We start from the raw sequence: 16011 nt of genomic DNA on the forward strand, positions 1-16011 counted from the left end.
CGAACTATTTCGCTTGACACGTGATCATGTCGTGACAGCGACGTGACACTGTTGGACTCGATCTTCGAAGGCATTCGCTCAACAGTACAGTGAATGCCATCGCGAACAAAATTTTGGAGGCAGATCGGACAGACAGCTGAAATATTGACCGAGCAGTCTTTCTAACAGTTTCCTGGCATAGCTCCGGATTTGCGTCGTCATCGTCCTCGTTTGAAAATACAATGTCGTCCTCAGATCGCGCAAAACGTGCCGCTGCTGCCTCCAATCGCGTTCGCACTCTTGCTGATATCAACCGCGAGAGCAGCAGTCAGGCATCTGCTGGCGGAAGTGGTGGAGACTCAGACAATGACGGAAGCAGTTTTGGTCGCGCATATCGAAAACCTCAGGAGAATTTCTTTACTGGTGGCGAAAAGAGCGGACTTGCAGTGCAGAATCCTGATGGACAAAATCAGGGCCAGAATAGTTTAGTCCGCGATCTCCTCATGCAGGCGGAGCGGTGAGTCCATTTAATCTGTGCTTACGGATCTGGGCACATAGCGGTAGCCAATAAGTACTGACGATTCTTCTAGTGGTGGTCGGGAAGTGGAAGAACAACAGGAACGCTCAAGTCGTCCTCGGTTTACAGGAGCTGGCCATACTTTAGGTAGTGAGACTTCCTCGCCATCATCTGCCGTGGAGATTCCAGCTCAACCAGAATCTTTGCCGTCAGTATCAAGAACTTTAACGATCTGGGCTGATGGATTCACGATTGAGAATGGTCCCTTAATGCGCTATGATGATCCGCGCAATCAAGAAATTCTCCGTGCTATCAATAGCGGGTATGCACTTCTACAATTAAAACATAGTTTGAGCATGAACTAACTATAGGTCAGTCGCGCACCTTTACATTTACTGAATGTCGAGCCTGGTCAGCCTGTGGACGTACATGTCGAGCGGAGAATGGACGAAGATTACGTTCCACCAAATCCAGCCAAGGGAGGATTTTTCGGTTCTGGCCATCGGCTAGGCTCATAAATATGGCCACTAAATATGGCCATGTAGAGCAGAAACATGATTGCAAAGGATGCGCTGTGGAATGATGGTCATATCATCGATTAGTAAATATAAATGAAAATATGATATTTACGTTAGATACTTGTAATTATCGGAACAATTTACCATCACCGCGTCCCCCTTGTCTTCTCCAGTGAGCAGCTGGAACAAGACCAGATTCAGCACGATAGAGTCTCCAGGCTTCTCTGATATGATGAGGCATCAGTGGAATCTGAGCTCCATCCAAGCCAGGATCAGTTCGTAGCTGCACATCTCGAGCGCGTTCAATGATATCACCCAGAAATACTTTAGCAACACCAGATATTGTAACAACAACGTTGCTTGCAATTGATTGGTTTAGAACTGCATTTGCAAGCTTTTTGACGCCGGACTTGTTCACATTTGAGCGCCGAAATGTCTCATATCTGTCCATCTGTTCTTCCGAAAACGTGGAGAGTAGTATTCTGAAAATAGTTAGTTTGGAACTCTCAAAACCAGTAATGAGGAAGTGCAATAAACATACTCTAATTCTTCGTTTGACATGCCATGACCGAACGCTCGCCGCCGAAGAGTCTTGTGTACGCTGTTAGTATCCAGTCCGTCTGTGTTCGTATTTAATAAGTCTGCTTCAATAGCCGAGTCCACAAATAGTCCATCTTGGCCATTATTTATTTCTGTATATTCCTGCTTTACTCCTCCATTGGTGTCATTGGTATCATTTGTATCATTCAGATCGTTCATATCCCCGCTCATATCACCTCCCAGATCTTCGGCCAGTTCATCCTCCTCTTCTTCACCATCAGCCGTGCGTATACTGACTTTGAAGCTCTCCGCGCGATCTAAATCTGCATCGTCGTTCTCATCGTCATCTTCGTCGTCATCATGCCTAGTGACGTCGAAATCGTCGTCGTCCTCTTGGTCATCTGCATTTATTGAAGTAGAGTCAGTCTGCCGCGCCGAAGTCGTGCTTGAAGGGACAGAAAACGCAGGGATCACAAGAGAGACTTTTTTTTGCCGTTTTTGCGGTCTTTCTGACATTTCAGATCTCTAAATTTGAATAAAACCAACTAAATCACCGAATCCTGAGAAATATATCTTCGATATGAAATGACAACCTATATAATCAACGGCGTTCATGACCCAGCTGTAAGCGCAAGCATTGCTTCGTCCGGGTAAGACGCAGGCCCAGGTCAGGCACCCCGTCGTACCCGTCTCAAGTCGAGCCAGAGAGTTGACGAAAAGTTCATCACCACGACCAAAAATTCGGTCCATATCAGCGACAATTCAAGTGACTCGAGACGCATTCGGCGGTAAGAGGATCTTAGAAGTAAGAGTCGTACCGGTCGTTACGCTCGTCACGTCCGTCGCGAGTTCATGCCGTCGTCGGCAGTATCTGCTTCTAGTTCGTTGTCCTTATAGGATATCAGAACTCGTTACCGTCCATTGTAGACCGCTGGCCAGCCGAATAGATTTTTTTGCCGGGTTTCTGGTAAGTATTAATCAAGCTATCCCAGTGGCTTAGTGGGCTATACTTTCCCAGCTTTGCAGTAACTGATTCCTTCTGATTAGACTGGGCGGAGACGGAGCCTTATAACGACAGCACAGTCTGCTCGACATTAATCCAAACAAATGTCTAGTCCGATTCCCGCTAAGAACGCTCGAATGCGAGCCCCGACTTCAGCAGCAGGCACATCAGCGACAATCTCCGTGTCCTCCAGCCCGACAAAGACCTCGGCCAGGTCGTCCTTTCGGCTGCCGTTCTTCTGGCATAGCAGTGATGGCCCTGTCGAGCCAGACACCAGCACCAGCAGTAACAGTAAAAGTACATTTGCCGATTCGACAAGATCGAACAAGATGAATTTTGTACAAGACCAGTTACCAGCTGTACAACCGGTTCCCTCGCAGTCTTCGGGAAGTCCCTTATTCCCAGAAGAGACTGATATCTCAGGGAGCAGCAGCTCATTGCATAAGAACATGAATACTTTTTTTCAAGATGTCACCTCGCAATCTGCTTCTTCATCTTCCCCTGACTCTACTTTTGTGATTGCTAGGTCGGTTAGATCGAAACCATCCAGGCGACGGCAACATCTCATCGCTCCTGCTCGGGGACCTGCTCCAGGTCCTATTGAGCCCTCGAGTTCACCTACTAATGAAAGGACGTTGGATTCGAAAAGTTTATCAAATTCCTGGCAAGCTTCTGTGTCGTCGTCATCTTCTTCTTCTTTAGAAAACAATGATGATCCGGTCGTTGTTGATGAGAAAGGCGAAGAAGTATCCCCGAATTTGTTCAAAGGTTCAGTAGACTCGCAGTCGAACAGCTTTGAAGATCTATCACTACGAAACGAAGTTGCTTCACCTCATTTTGCCACGGCGTTTCGAAAGAATAAAAAGGAAAAGAAGCCGAGGAGAATAATCGGTCCGATTCGGGACTCTTCTAGTCGATCTGCCTCGAATGAATATGACAACTATACAGAGAAGTCCCCCACCGTACCGCCAGTATTGCATACTAAACGGTCTGGATTTGCAATTCCTTTTAGGTCGTCAAAGACATCTTTACAGCAATTGAAATCACGATCTTCAGATACGCTTTCCGGATTTACTTCCAGTCCGAACAATCTTCCCGATTGGCTTCCTGCTTCTACAGACGACTCCAGCGGCATTGCCGAAAGTGCTCAGCTAGTTGCTACACCGTTAATATCTGGGAATGGTAGCTTGGAATCAATTATGACCAACTCTACTCCTGGTGATGTTGGCCCGGTAGAACTCGATACTATTGTCCCGCAGAGTATCCAGCCACCTACATTATTACAATCATGGAATGACCACTATCGGTCCGAAGATACGTTTCTGCTGACAGATCGATTTGGTTTCATATACGACAAGCAGCACCGACCAGTTCTCCCACCTCCGGAGCCTGGTTCTTTGTCGTCTAACACAGGAGCACGATTTTTGGAAAATATTGATAATGGCTTCGAGTTTTGGTTTGTCGAGAGAGATACACCCAGTGAAGCGGATCTAATCGATAAACCCGAGCCGGCTCATTTATCTGGAATAGTTTCTTCTCGGTCAGGATCTGTTGCCGGTGGAGAAGACCATGAAAATGAAGATGGGAATCGATCTTCTAGTTCTGTAAATCGTCGTGGCAATGCAGAGGAAAGCTTGGATGTTATCAAGAATCTCCTCACTCAATTGACAGATCTACATGACAATCTTCAAAGACTGCAAAAAACACGATGGGATGAATATTTGCGAAAGCTGAACGAAGTCGGTGCTGAGTCGTTTACGCCCATGTCGATGGACGCCGGCGAGCTGTTTGGGTTCCATGGTCGTGGTCTACTTTCGAATAAATTTTTAAACGGCCGTGCTAGATATAAAGAATTCAAAGCGCTGGTGCTTGGAGGTATTCCTGTAGTCTACCGGTCTAAGATTTGGTCTGAATGTGGTGGTGCAGATAGTGTGAAGGTGCCAGGTGTATACGAAGAACTAATCAATATCGAGCTTGACAGGACCCGACGCGGGATTGAGACAGAAGATGAAGCCGTGGCCCAGATTGATCTTGATCTTTTTCGAACGATGCCGACGAACGTATTTTTTGGTGGTAAAGGCCCTGGCGTACCAAAGTTAAAACGAGTATTGATTGCTTTCAGTCGGCGGAATCCAGATATCGGATATTGTCAGGGAATGAATATGATTGCAGCGACGTTATTGCTGACTCACGCGACTGAGGAAGATGCTTTTTGGACGTTTGTCTCAGTCATTGAGAAAATTCTCCCTCAAGGATATTTTTCACCGCCACTTTTGACGTCACGAGCCGATCAACGAGTGCTGAAACAATATCTGAAAGAATTACAACCAAAGCTATGGGATCATCTTGTCAATGAACTTGACGTTGACATTGAAGCCATCACCTTTAATTGGTTTTTGTCATGCTTCACGGATGGGCTACCTGCAGAAGTTTTGTTTCGAGTGTGGGACGTGTTTGTCTGTGTTGAGGGCGAGGTCTATTTATTCCGAGTTGCCCTGGCGTTATTCCGTATTTTTAGCAAGGATCTTCTTGCACTAGATAACGCTGCGGAAGCGTACTCGTTCATGAAAAACATGTCTAGCCATCCAATTTCCATTGATGGACTAATCCGACTTGCGGATTCACTACGAACACAAGTGCGCATGGATGAAGTTAGTCGACGTCGACGTGCAGCAATTATTCGAATGGAAGATGAATCTTGATTGATTTAGATAATGCTTAAAAAAAAGTGGTTGGGTAAAGAATGGTGGGGGTTCATCGGTGTTTTGCATTAGAGGAGGTAATGGCTAAATTGTTGTATTTGGATTTGTTTTGGTATATAAATATTATGTACGATTTACAATATACTAAGAAAAATAGCACCAACTCCTAAAAAAATAATCCTTCAGTCTCCTCAATCCTTCAGTCGCCTCAATCCTTCAGTCGCCTCAATCCTTCAGTCATCTCAATCCTGTCGTCGACGATGATTCTCTACTTGATCTAACCACTTGTTCAATTTCGCTGACGACCTTCAAAGCTCTTAATTTTGGGAAATTTGTCAGATGTCTGGTCAGTTCGGCGTAGGTTCTCGCAGCGCGAACGTTATATCTCGAGGCGTCAGCAGCTGCTGTTCCGTTGGAATCTGTCTTCGCCGCAAGCGACGCACTTGCTGCAGCCTGTTGCATGGCAACGATCTGTCGGGCCAGATATGCGAACCAAGTGAATCCTCTAAGCATGTTTGCGGTAGCGTGTAATTTCGTCAGCGCGGTATATATTGGTAGTGCAGTATTATATGGTACCAGCACCTGCTGCTCGAGTCTCTGAAAAGACTGTGTCACGGCCTCCAACTCTGTCTTCGTTGCAGACACAACCTGCGCATCCACTACCGTAGTCAACTTGGCTGCGTGCGCTATCAGCGACGAATGGTTCTCCACCGACTCGTTGTACAAAAGCTTTCCAACCTCTTCCAAATCAAACCGAACTCGCTGTTGCGCAGCAGTCAAATCAACACTGCTATCCGTTGCGGTATTCGTCGCTACCACTAGTTCGTTGCAAAACGAGATTACATTGAAGTCTGGTGCAGTGAACAGGGCGTAATCAATGTACTCATCATCTTCTCCGTTCGTGCCGGAGTTATTAACAGGCTCGATCATTCGCGACATTGGCCAATTTACCAGACCAATTTAGGTGTGGAGGAACTTAGATCAATAAACAATTGAAATTTGCAGATCGTAGTTCAATCCCAGTTTATATCACTACAATCGTCGGTTACATACCCTTACACCTTACCAAACTACTAGAAACCTTTTTTGTTCCTCATACCATTATGATTACTATCCTATCGTACACGCAACTTCCAGAGACTTCAAAACAACATTAATCTGAAGTCTTTTGGAAGCGCAAATAATTCTAATTCTCAGATCTTCACCTCCTCCAGGCTCCTCGATCAATATAACTTCGCAGTATCATATCAATCAACAAACACTTCAAAGATTCCGCCAGCTAAAATAGAATAAAAGAGCAAATAATGTGTCCCCGACTCCTAAGCAACCCGCAACAACGAAACACCTTTGTAAAAAAGATAAATCCTGAAGGAAATTGAAATGACAATATATATAACACGGACTCTTCGTCCCAATCCAGAGAATTCACTGGACCCCGCTTCTGAATCGCATAAAATTATATAATTCACGTCTTGGTAATCACCCGTTAGAGGTAATATCCATGATCAAACCAGTTTATTCTTCTTCCGAGCTAGATTCTTCAGAGTCGTCATCGGATGACGATCCTGAATCGTCAGAGTCAGAGTTTTGCTGTATAGTCTTGAGCTGACGCTCAAGCTGTGCAATCTGCTTCTTCTGATCCTTCTTTTTACTTTTAGTCGGAGCTGGCGCTGGCGCTGGCGCAGAAGCTCGTACAGTTGAACCAGGCGTATTTTTTGTGACATACTGATAAAGCTTTACCAATGTAACAGGGTCCAGTTGATCAACGTCTAGCTCGATCTCCTCTTGACCAGCACTCTTCAGATGAGGCATTGAATCATGGATCATCTTCACCACATGATTAAGCTTCTGACCTGATAAGGCCGTGATCTTTTCAGAAAGCTCTTTCTTCATATCATAAGATACGTGAGGCACCGAAGAAAAACTAGACCTCCCCTTCTTTCTCTTTCCCGACGGTACTGTTGGTTTCTTCTTAGCCTCTTTCTTTTCCTTCTTCTTCTTCGACATCTCCTTCTTAGCTTTCTTCATCATATGCAGCTGGCTCTGCATAGCCATAAGTTGCTGCTCTAAAAGATTAATCTGATCACTATTGTCTTCCTCCTCTTCTGATTCCTCCTCAGAAGACTCGTCTCCAACTGGAGACTCAGATCTTGCAGGTGCAGGAGGTGGAGGAGCGGGCTTATCCTTCCACTTACTATCAAAAATAGCTTCTAATCTATGCCCCATAATATTCACGGGAGACGCCTCAGGATTGAATTTGTAGCAGTTGCGGAACATCAAACGAACATCTTCTTCGAACTCATCAGCCGATTCATACTGATTCGTGCTAAGCTTCTGCTGAACTGTACTCAGATCCATTGGCTTCTTGATAATTTTGAAGTACGAAGGACAGTTCAAAGCAACAGGATCAACAGGCTGAACAAAAGGAAACGAAAATGCTTCGTACTTCTTACTGCATAATTCCTTCAAGACATTTCCACAAAACTTCAATTCTGCAGCAAATTTCTTCCGTCTCGGTTTAGACTCACTATATGGCAGATCTTTAGGACGTGGCGGATGAATCTCTCTCTTTGGCCGACCAGTCTCAACCGTAACAGAATCACGTCGAATAATGGGGACTCCTGAAGGGGTCAACGCAAAAGATTGCTCAACAACCACATCACTTTTCTTTCTCTTGCTAACAGTTTCAGTCTTAACAACTTCAAGAGGTGGCATTTGCTTCAGTTGTCTTTCGAAAGAAGCCTTTAAACTACGGCCCATTTCAGAAATTTTGGACTCAGGCCCATTATAACGAATGCAATTGTCAACGATAAGGTTAAAATCAGCAACAAATGTCTCAACATTTGGATATTCAGCACTAGTAAGCTTCTTCTCCATAGTGGCCAGATCCATAGGATTTTTAACAACTGTCGGATAGTCCAGAATATTAAGCTTAATAGGATCAACAGGAACCAAGAAAGGATAAGCGTCTTTCAAACGTTTTAATGAGCGGAGCATTGAGTGGGCAAACTTCGTCTGATGTTTTGGCAGCGTCTGACCAGGGATAGAAGGAGGAACTGGAGTCACTCCAGTCTGCACTACCGGACTGGACACCACGGCAACCGCTTCGGACTTTAGTGCAGACTCGGACATAGAAGTGACTGCTGCTGGTGACTCAGTAGAAGCCGAATCAGCAATACCGGGAGCAGCAGAAGCAGCATCAGCTGAGGAGGCCATTTCAGCAGCAGGAGTCTCTGGAGTCGCCATTGGTGCCTCTTCAGAGTCATGCTCAGATTTCACACGTTTAGCCGGCGGCTCCTCAGATGAGACAGGCTGCTCATGTGCAGACTTCTCCGACATATTTGATGAAATTTCACGCTCGGGATCTGAATGATGCAGGGGAGGAGAAGGAATGGGCGGTGAAAGTGGAGCAGCATCCTTAGAAGCCAAATCCGCAATGTCCTTTGTCGGCAGTGACCTAAAAACGTCAATTCAAGATCAAGAAAACAAGAACGAATGCCACGTGTACTATGCTTGTGTCCGGTGATTTGAATGTGCAACGCATAATAAAGACTGTCACGAATGATAAATCAAAACAGTAATGAGAAGAGGGTTGAAGTGTAAAAAATACATTAAACCGATGTCGAAACACGCTAGAATACAGTAACAGAACAGAAAGACAAAGTGTGAGAAATACAATCCGTGAATGACAATATCCAGAAACAAGAAAACTATCTGGACATACACTGCGACGAAAATTTGTTGAAATAGAATTGGTATCAGAATAGACCGGAGCCTGCAACGACGAAGCGAGCAGACAAATCCCAGACACAATTATAAATCCACTGACACTATCATAAGTTAATGCAAAATTTTCACTTACTCTTGCACTTGTTGAACAGGCTGGACGGCGGCCGCAATGTCCGCAGCAGAGTCCATAATAATGCTCTGACTAGAAACGACAGAGACAGCAACGACGACGAGGCGAACGAGGTGACTTAAAGATTGGCACCAGTGAAGGGTTAGGGAGAAAGCTGGTGGAAGAGAAGAAAAAAGAAGATGAAATGGGAAAGTGGGAGGTTAAGAGAGAAATCAAAAAAAAAAATCAAGTGCGCCGGAAGGTGGGAAGATAGAAGGAAAAGTAACCGTTACTTTCGTTCCCACACTCACACTGATACCCTGACACTTGAGGCTGCTTAAATCGAACTAGGCGAGAGCAAGAGAAGCTCGTGCGGAGAGGACGGGAAAAAGAAAAGGACAGCTGGTCACGAGCACACGATCACAGAAGACAACAGAAGAGAAGAACAATTTCAGTATGCCCAGAAGAGCGATGCAGACAAGTCAACAAAAAAAAGTTCGGTCGACGTCGGATCAGTCAGTCAGCAGGCAGGGCAACTGGGAAAGGGCGAGAGAAAAGAAAACAAAAGCAGACTGGAGCGGCGAACTCGCCGGGCGGGAGCGGCCGTGAATTTATTACGCTCTGCTGAATGTCTATTGCACCTCCACACCCGCCGCACGACCTACGCCACCTCCAATTCCTATTCGTCAGCTCACACTTTGCACGGCCACGCGCTGCATTGCAAAGACGAGATGCCAGGCGATCATGTCAGCACGTCAGCGAATTATGTAGAACGAAGCCGCATGAACCGTCCAAAGTAAGGGATAAGTAAGCTAAAGCCGATTCCGGAAATCGACTAACCAATTACGAACACCCAGCTCACCTAGTGTAGCCTACACCGCCCCATCGCTCATAAAAGTTTATCTATCAGAGTGATAGAATTACGCACAAATCACAACTGATCATGTGATATATGTGATCTCTGGATGTGAGACTCTGACAAGGTCGAATCGTAAAATGACTTGCCTTATGCCAGAGATTAGTCGCTGAAAGACTACTAAACCCCGCATATTCTAGCTGACATAGGGCTCCAGTTTCACCTTTAACGAGCCCCATACCATAAGCTTCTGTAAAGTAGAAAGTACTGCTGGTGTTGACTGACTGCTTGTAGTATAGTTATAGAACCGAAACAGAATTTTTATGTCGTCCGTCTGACAACGATACTCTGTAGAGGACGCTGCAGAACAGTTCTAAAAAAAATCTCAAGGTGGTTCACGCAGATATCAAATGCAGGAGGAGAGCATTGAGAGAATCAATGGATAGATCTGCGTGACCAAGTTCACCATCAGCCAAACCATTTGGTAAGGTACTGTTCTGCGAGTAATAAAATCCAGCACGTATTCTAAAACCGGACGACCTCTTCAAAAAAAACTTTCAACAAAGCGCAGATCGTGGATTAGATCTGAACCAAGAAAGCCTGAGGAAGACCGCAACCGCACTATAGTGCCTGACTTCAACTTGAATGAAATTAAAGCCCGCCGTTCTAGAAATATAACAATATAGCCAGTTATCATTTAGGTATCAAATATCTTAGGTATTCTCGACAGATGAAAATCATAGGTATTTCGGAACACTGGAGCAATTATTCGCCTCCCTCCAGTATCTAACAACACAGGTTTTAACACATTGTGTTTCAGTGGTATTCCAGATTAATCACGCAGAACAGAATATCATAGCAACTTTCTTTTCAGCATTAAAGTCCATATCGCATACCACTTCATAGTCATTCCTTGATGTAAGAATGGTAAAAGTTTCAGCGACTATAGGAACAACCGCGGTGGTTGTGCTGCTCTTAGGTCAGAGAGTGTGAAAATACTGGGAAATATGGCCTCGTTGGGCCAGCCAACAAGCAAACATCACGAGGACTGTGGCGGAAACATCGCCGTGACTTTGTACCCTGGACAACTGTCCCAACCCTGGCTCAGCCGGACCATGACTAATGACTTAAATAATAATTTTGTATCTTTAAGTGACATTCTTTCGTGAATAGAAAGTACTGTATAGAGCGAGCAATATTTTAAATCAATATGACAGATATTCAAAGATAATATTGTAAAAAATGCAGTTAGTACATATCATCTAATCTGGCATTTTGATTCATTCTTTTAAAAACATTATAACTAAACACAATATAACAATTTAAAAGTCAGAAATAAAGCAAGCAAACTAATACGTAACATTGAGTTCAAAACAGTCATATCCTTCGTTACATCGACGTATGTCTTAACATTTCAATCAGTCGACGGATTCCAACCATCCACTGCCCGCATTCATCCATGCGCGTTGTCCACAGATTAAGATGAACCGCATATGCAGTATCAAAATCTTTGTTCTGCAATGCCTGCGCAAGAATAACCATTTCTCGAATGGTCTCTTCCGTTAGAAGCTCACTGTTATTCAAATGATCAAACAAAATATTCAAACGCTTTTCAGTATCATGCACTTGCGGAGCCACATTGGCCTTCAATCCGTTAGCATCTAAATCCATCGTACCTGATTCAAATAGACTTACCGGCACTTTCTGCTTCACACGTGCCATCTCAGCACTCAAAATTCCATAAATGGGTTGAGCATTCGCAGGAATGTGTGATCGATCGCCCGGAGCTATTAATGAGTTAAATCTCTTCTGCTTATTAACTTCAACATTCTCAGAAATTACCGTATTTGGGAGGAGGAGGAGCAGCTGCAGTCGAACGACCCGACATGGAAGCGGCAACTATTGATTGAGCTGGACTGACCGTGCGAGCAACTGATGGCGGGCGCGGTACATGCTGTGCTTGGGGAGGAAGTGCATATCCAGCCGTCACAGAAGGAGGCCCTGTCATAGGAGGAAGTCCCGAAAGAGGAGGGGCTGTCATCGGAGGAGGACCAGGAACGGCTTGACCAGTAGGTAAAACAGGTGCTGCAACAGGTGCATACGGATTGATGGGTCTGTTTGTACTATTTGTAGTGGTTGCTGGTTGTGGTGCATATGGGTTCACGGGACGACTCGTCTGCGTAGGAGCGGCATATGTTGAACCCACCGAAGGAGGCCCATTCGGCGGAAGTGAAGTACCAATACCAGGAGGAGGAACTGCCTGCTGACCTACAGAATTAACAAACTCCACAGACGGCGCATAAGGATTAACTCTAGCGGTAGTTGGAGGTGGAGACTGGACAGGTGTAGAAATCACTGACTGAGGTGGCTTTGCATTCGTAGGTGGTGGCGCAATGACTGAGCTGCGACCATAAGATGGTAATGCACCCGCTGGAGGTGTGCTGCCAGTAGGCGGAGCGTACCCAGTCGGAGCAGGCGCAGTTTGTCCTGGAAAGGGAGACAAAATGGGTTGCACAGGTGCAGGCGTGGTCTGCTTTCTGTTGGCCGATTTCAAGAGCGGAGCATCATTCCATCCACCAACGTTCTTAGTTCCTGATTGATGGGAGGTAACTGGAGGTGGCCCAATTGGAGGCTGATCATGATGTAAATTTGGAGGATCCACAACAGGAGGGGGAGGAGCAGGAATCGACAGACTCGTGCTATATCCATGGCCATACGGGCTAGCCTTCGGCTGCTCATATGTCGACAGTGGGACAGGAGCAGCTGTCGTAGTGGACGGCGCCGCGGCAGAAGGCGGTTGATACATATTCCCAGAAGGAACATACGAAGAATCTCCAGAAAGTTGAACAGGAGCATAAGGAGAGATTGGAGCTGCTGAAGGGAGACTTTCAGTCACGGGAGCATAAGGTGTGTACAAAGAAGCTCTCTTATTAACCGAGCGGGAAGCTCCATATGAATTTGCAATCGGTAAAGTAGCACTGCCAGTAGCAAGAATCTGTGCAGTAGTCGCCTTTCTAATTCGTTCCTTTTCTAGTTCAGCAGATGGATACTGAGTCGGAAGAAGCATCAAGTACTTATGAGCCAAGTCCAAAAAACCTTGGCTAGCTACAACATTAGCATACTCTCTATACACTTCGTACAGTTCGGCCAAATTGTAGTCCTCAGCGCCAGATTTCTTCTCCCCATCATCAGTATATTTGACGGCATTGCGGAATACAGTGACCTTTTCAACGAATTCCTGTAAACACTTTATATGAATCTTGAACGGCGAATCAGTAGGCGATGCCATGGACAAGGCATCCTTTTCTTTACCGGCCAGCTCTTCAAGCCAAATGCCGACGACCTGCTCCAGCTTAGCACCAACTAAATAACACAAGGCTGCACTCTTGCGAAGCTCAAGAGCATCCTCAGACTTGGCTGCTTTTCTGACTTCATTAAGTCTATCACCCAGTTCAGCAATCAGTTTACTGAACTCACCATCAGATGTAAATGTACAAAGAGCGACCACTATCTCCTTCCAGTTATTGATATCTGCATTCTTTACGATATCTGTAAAGTTCTTGTTGGCGATTGATGCAAGCAAACGAATATATGAAGGTCCATTTAAATATTTTTCGAAATACGCTTTTTGAACTTTAGCTCGGCACTCATCGTCGCCAGATAGAGCCAACATGAAAGCATCAGACATCCTGTCTTCTTTCAGGCTGATCTCTACAGCTTCTGAAAACTTGCCCAGCACCACAGCTTGCGCAATAAGTTTATCAGCATCAGTTGTATCTTTGTCAAAAATGGTGAATGAGCCAGAAGGAACAATCACATCTGGAATGGCATCAACTTGCGGTGTTATACTACTCAAAAATTGGTCACCAACCGCCGAGTCGTTGAAAAGTGAGTCCGCTGTATCCTTGCCCACTGGAGCATCGGTTGGCATATCCTCTTCATTTCCAGATCCATTAACAGCTAAACTTTCGAATTTCTTGAAAAGTGTTTCCAGTTCCTCTTGCGAATAACCCAAACTTTCAATCAACCTCTGTTTGGGACTCTGGTCATACAGAGAAAGGAGAATCTTCCAGTCGTATCTATCCTTCTCAGATAAAGGCTCCTCAGATCGGCTCTCTGCAATGGCTGATAGGTTCTGGGAATTGAGCTTTTCTTGGAACTGTTCAGTCTCCGAAGCCAAGCCTGGCTCGATGACAATCTTCTGGATTTTAACTGAAGACTGCGAAGTTGAAGAATCTAAACGAATCGACACTACTTTACCACCGAAGCCAAAAGAGGCACCAACGGGCCGACGAAGCCATTTCGGCGGTTGTTTCAGAGAAAACGATGGCTGCTGGTTATCGACATAAGACTGGCTATTCCAAAAATCATTTCCTTCAGGTTTAGGAGTAATCGATTCCGCTTCAGACTTCTTGATACTCTGCAACGACTGAACAGTAATTTTGCCATCGAACGAAGCAGAGGCGAATAGCTCAGGATTTCTACCGTACCAACGCGTTTCGAATGTCCAATTGGTAGCAATGGGAAACTCTCCAAGTAGTTCTCCGGACTGAGGATTCCATAACAGACTCCGATTGTCTTTACCACTCGAAAGAAGTAAATCGGGATCTCGTTTACACCAAGCAAGTGAAAGGACTCCTTGACTGTGTCCACTCAAAACTTTTTCGGGAGCATTTGCGTTTCTAAGGTCCCACATTAAGATCACCGGAGAAGAATCATCCTCCAGAGCGGTGATCAGTTTCGTAGACTATGACATGTTAAGGCAATCCCCCTAATAGAATAAAAACTAATATCTCACATTTTCAGGATGCCAAACAACGCTGCTTACACCGCGTCTACCGCCACCTCCGGGACCAGGATAAAACAGATGAAGAACTTCGCGCTTATTCTTTAGGTCCCATACAGAAGTGAAACCGGTGTTTCCAGCAGTAGCCATAATGTGGGCAACATTGTTATTCCAAGCCACGCTTTCAATCTCGTCATGTCGCGAAGAAGAAGTGCCAGGTTTCATCGGCGTAGCAGGCTTGTCCAGATCCCAGATGAAGACCTAAAATGGCGCGTCAACAACAAAATTCATTTCAATAGGCAGATTAAGAATCATACTTCTCCTTTTGCACCGGCGGTGGCCAAAAGATTATTTTGGCACGGATTGAAATCAAGACTTTTGATAGCAGCAGTATGACTTGTTCCCTTAAAAAATGGCTCGCTGGTATTGTCAGCTTTAGCTAGTTATAAGGAGTAACACAGAAAATAGCAACTTACGTGGTTCCCTGTTGAAGTCCATCCGGGTCCCAAAGTGTCAATACGGCATTCTCTTGTGCAGCAGCAAGAACACCAGCAGGACGAGAAGAAGAAACGCCGCCCCAGGCCAAATCATGGAATCTAGATTTGGAATCAATGAGCAACAGATCTCTCAAACAAATCGAGTCACATCTAAAAGAACTGACCTAACATCCATATTAACTGAAACCAGAGGCTTTTGCAACTGAACACCAGTCGAAGACTTATCGACCAAATTTAGATCCCAAAGCTCCAGCGACGAGGTTGACGAGAAGTCCGCGTCGACAGCTCCAGCCACGGTACCTGTTGCGAGAATAGGCAATTGGCCCGGCGACCAAGCAAAAGTCGCCGTTCTCGGAATTTCTTTTAGTTTGACCATTGTGTTGGAAAAAGATAGACGAAATTGGCGTTGAAATTGTGCGGACTCTGCAGATCCAGATCGTCCCTGTCCGTCTGTCTACCTGTCTTCTATCTAACGCTTGACAAAAATCCGAAGCTCAAGGTGCGTCAAACAGGCGCAGACAAAAGCAATCGATCCAAAGAAAACAGCTTCAATACAACTTCAGTCAGTGACTGACAAAATAAAGACTGCCAAAATGCGGGAAAAAAAGTACTGCGTTTACGTACCACTCTGCTTGAAAGTGCTCCTTCAGTTCAGGACAATCAGCGCTGTTGTGTTTCCAGGTCGATTGGGCCACGCTCGCAAGTACAAGATACAAGAACATATACTAAAACCTTATGTTTACATTTGAGGCTGGCAAGACAAATACCGTGGTAG

General features: G+C 45.3%; 6 protein-coding genes across 6 annotated transcripts; 2 read left to right on the forward strand and 4 right to left on the reverse strand.

The window, feature by feature from the left end:
- Positions 1 to 17: 17 nt before the first annotated feature.
- Positions 18 to 1217, forward strand: V1516DRAFT_678714 (SEP domain-containing protein). Its single transcript, XM_066922794.1, has 3 exons — positions 18 to 496; positions 570 to 818; positions 873 to 1217. The coding sequence occupies exons 1-3, from the start codon at positions 222 to 224 to the stop codon at positions 1012 to 1014; spliced, it is 666 nt and encodes a 221-aa protein (XP_066776264.1). The 5' UTR covers positions 18 to 221; the 3' UTR covers positions 1015 to 1217.
- On the reverse strand, positions 821 to 2163 carry V1516DRAFT_478970 (hTAFII28-like protein conserved region-domain-containing protein). Its single transcript, XM_066919085.1, has 2 exons — positions 1556 to 2163; positions 821 to 1496 (listed from the first exon to the last, which is right to left on the reverse strand). The coding sequence occupies exons 1-2, from the start codon at positions 2068 to 2070 to the stop codon at positions 1142 to 1144; spliced, it is 870 nt and encodes a 289-aa protein (XP_066776265.1). The 5' UTR covers positions 2071 to 2163; the 3' UTR covers positions 821 to 1141.
- A 124-nt stretch (positions 2164 to 2287) lies between these two features.
- On the forward strand, positions 2288 to 5583 carry V1516DRAFT_713156 (rab-GTPase-TBC domain-containing protein). The gene is made up of 2 exons (XM_066924305.1): positions 2288 to 2521; positions 2602 to 5583. Exon 2 carries the CDS (start codon positions 2662 to 2664, stop codon positions 5257 to 5259), a length of 2598 nt encoding a protein of 865 aa, XP_066776266.1. The 5' UTR covers positions 2288 to 2521; positions 2602 to 2661; the 3' UTR covers positions 5260 to 5583.
- V1516DRAFT_479932 (Golgi transport complex subunit 5-domain-containing protein) lies at positions 5128 to 6273 on the reverse strand. Its single transcript, XM_066919087.1, has one exon. The coding sequence runs from the start codon at positions 6196 to 6198 to the stop codon at positions 5497 to 5499; it is 702 nt and encodes a 233-aa protein (XP_066776267.1). The 5' UTR covers positions 6199 to 6273; the 3' UTR covers positions 5128 to 5496.
- Positions 6274 to 6774: 501 nt separating this feature from the next.
- Positions 6775 to 9177, reverse strand: V1516DRAFT_696669 (Bromodomain-containing protein; the record flags this gene model as incomplete). The annotated part of the gene is made up of 3 exons (XM_066924048.1): positions 6775 to 8315; positions 8439 to 8716; positions 9122 to 9177. The coding sequence occupies 3 exons, from the start codon at positions 9175 to 9177 to the stop codon at positions 6775 to 6777; spliced, it is 1875 nt and encodes a 624-aa protein (XP_066776268.1).
- A 1965-nt stretch (positions 9178 to 11142) lies between these two features.
- Positions 11143 to 15878, reverse strand: V1516DRAFT_678726 (uncharacterized protein). Its single transcript, XM_066922795.1, has 7 exons — positions 15401 to 15878; positions 15216 to 15335; positions 15057 to 15159; positions 14752 to 15000; positions 11796 to 14700; positions 11649 to 11740; positions 11143 to 11597 (listed from the first exon to the last, which is right to left on the reverse strand). The coding sequence occupies exons 1-7, from the start codon at positions 15610 to 15612 to the stop codon at positions 11343 to 11345; spliced, it is 3936 nt and encodes a 1311-aa protein (XP_066776269.1). The 5' UTR covers positions 15613 to 15878; the 3' UTR covers positions 11143 to 11342.
- Positions 15879 to 16011: the final 133 nt, after the last annotated feature.

The sequence above is a fragment of the Lipomyces oligophaga genome, assembly GCF_038497815.1.
Source record: "Lipomyces oligophaga strain CBS 7107 unplaced genomic scaffold V1516scaffold_6, whole genome shotgun sequence".
NCBI classification, from domain to species: domain Eukaryota; kingdom Fungi; phylum Ascomycota; class Lipomycetes; order Lipomycetales; family Lipomycetaceae; genus Lipomyces; species [Lipomyces] oligophaga.

Coding starts and splice junctions, on each gene's coding strand:
- V1516DRAFT_678714 (XM_066922794.1), top strand. CDS start 222: ATGTCGTCCTCAGATCGCGCAAAACGTGCCGCTGCTGCCTCCAATCGC. Junction 497..569: donor CTCCTCATGCAGGCGGAGCG/GTGAGTCCATTT, acceptor CGATTCTTCTAG/TGGTGGTCGGGAAGTGGAAG. Junction 819..872: donor CTCCGTGCTATCAATAGCGG/GTATGCACTTCT, acceptor ACTATAGGTCAG/TCGCGCACCTTTACATTTAC.
- V1516DRAFT_478970 (XM_066919085.1), bottom strand. CDS start 2,070: ATGTCAGAAAGACCGCAAAAACGGCAAAAAAAAGTCTCTCTTGTGATC. Junction 1,497..1,555: donor ATGTCAAACGAAGAATTAGA/GTATGTTTATTG, acceptor AACTATTTTCAG/AATACTACTCTCCACGTTTT.
- V1516DRAFT_713156 (XM_066924305.1), top strand. CDS start 2,662: ATGTCTAGTCCGATTCCCGCTAAGAACGCTCGAATGCGAGCCCCGACT.
- V1516DRAFT_479932 (XM_066919087.1), bottom strand. CDS start 6,198: ATGTCGCGAATGATCGAGCCTGTTAATAACTCCGGCACGAACGGAGAA.
- V1516DRAFT_678726 (XM_066922795.1), bottom strand. CDS start 15,612: ATGGTCAAACTAAAAGAAATTCCGAGAACGGCGACTTTTGCTTGGTCG. Junction 15,336..15,400: donor TCAGTTAATATGGATGTTAG/GTCAGTTCTTTT, acceptor TTCCAAATCTAG/ATTCCATGATTTGGCCTGGG. Junction 14,701..14,751: donor TTGTTTGGCATCCTGAAAAT/GTGAGATATTAG, acceptor AACATGTCATAG/TCTACGAAACTGATCACCGC.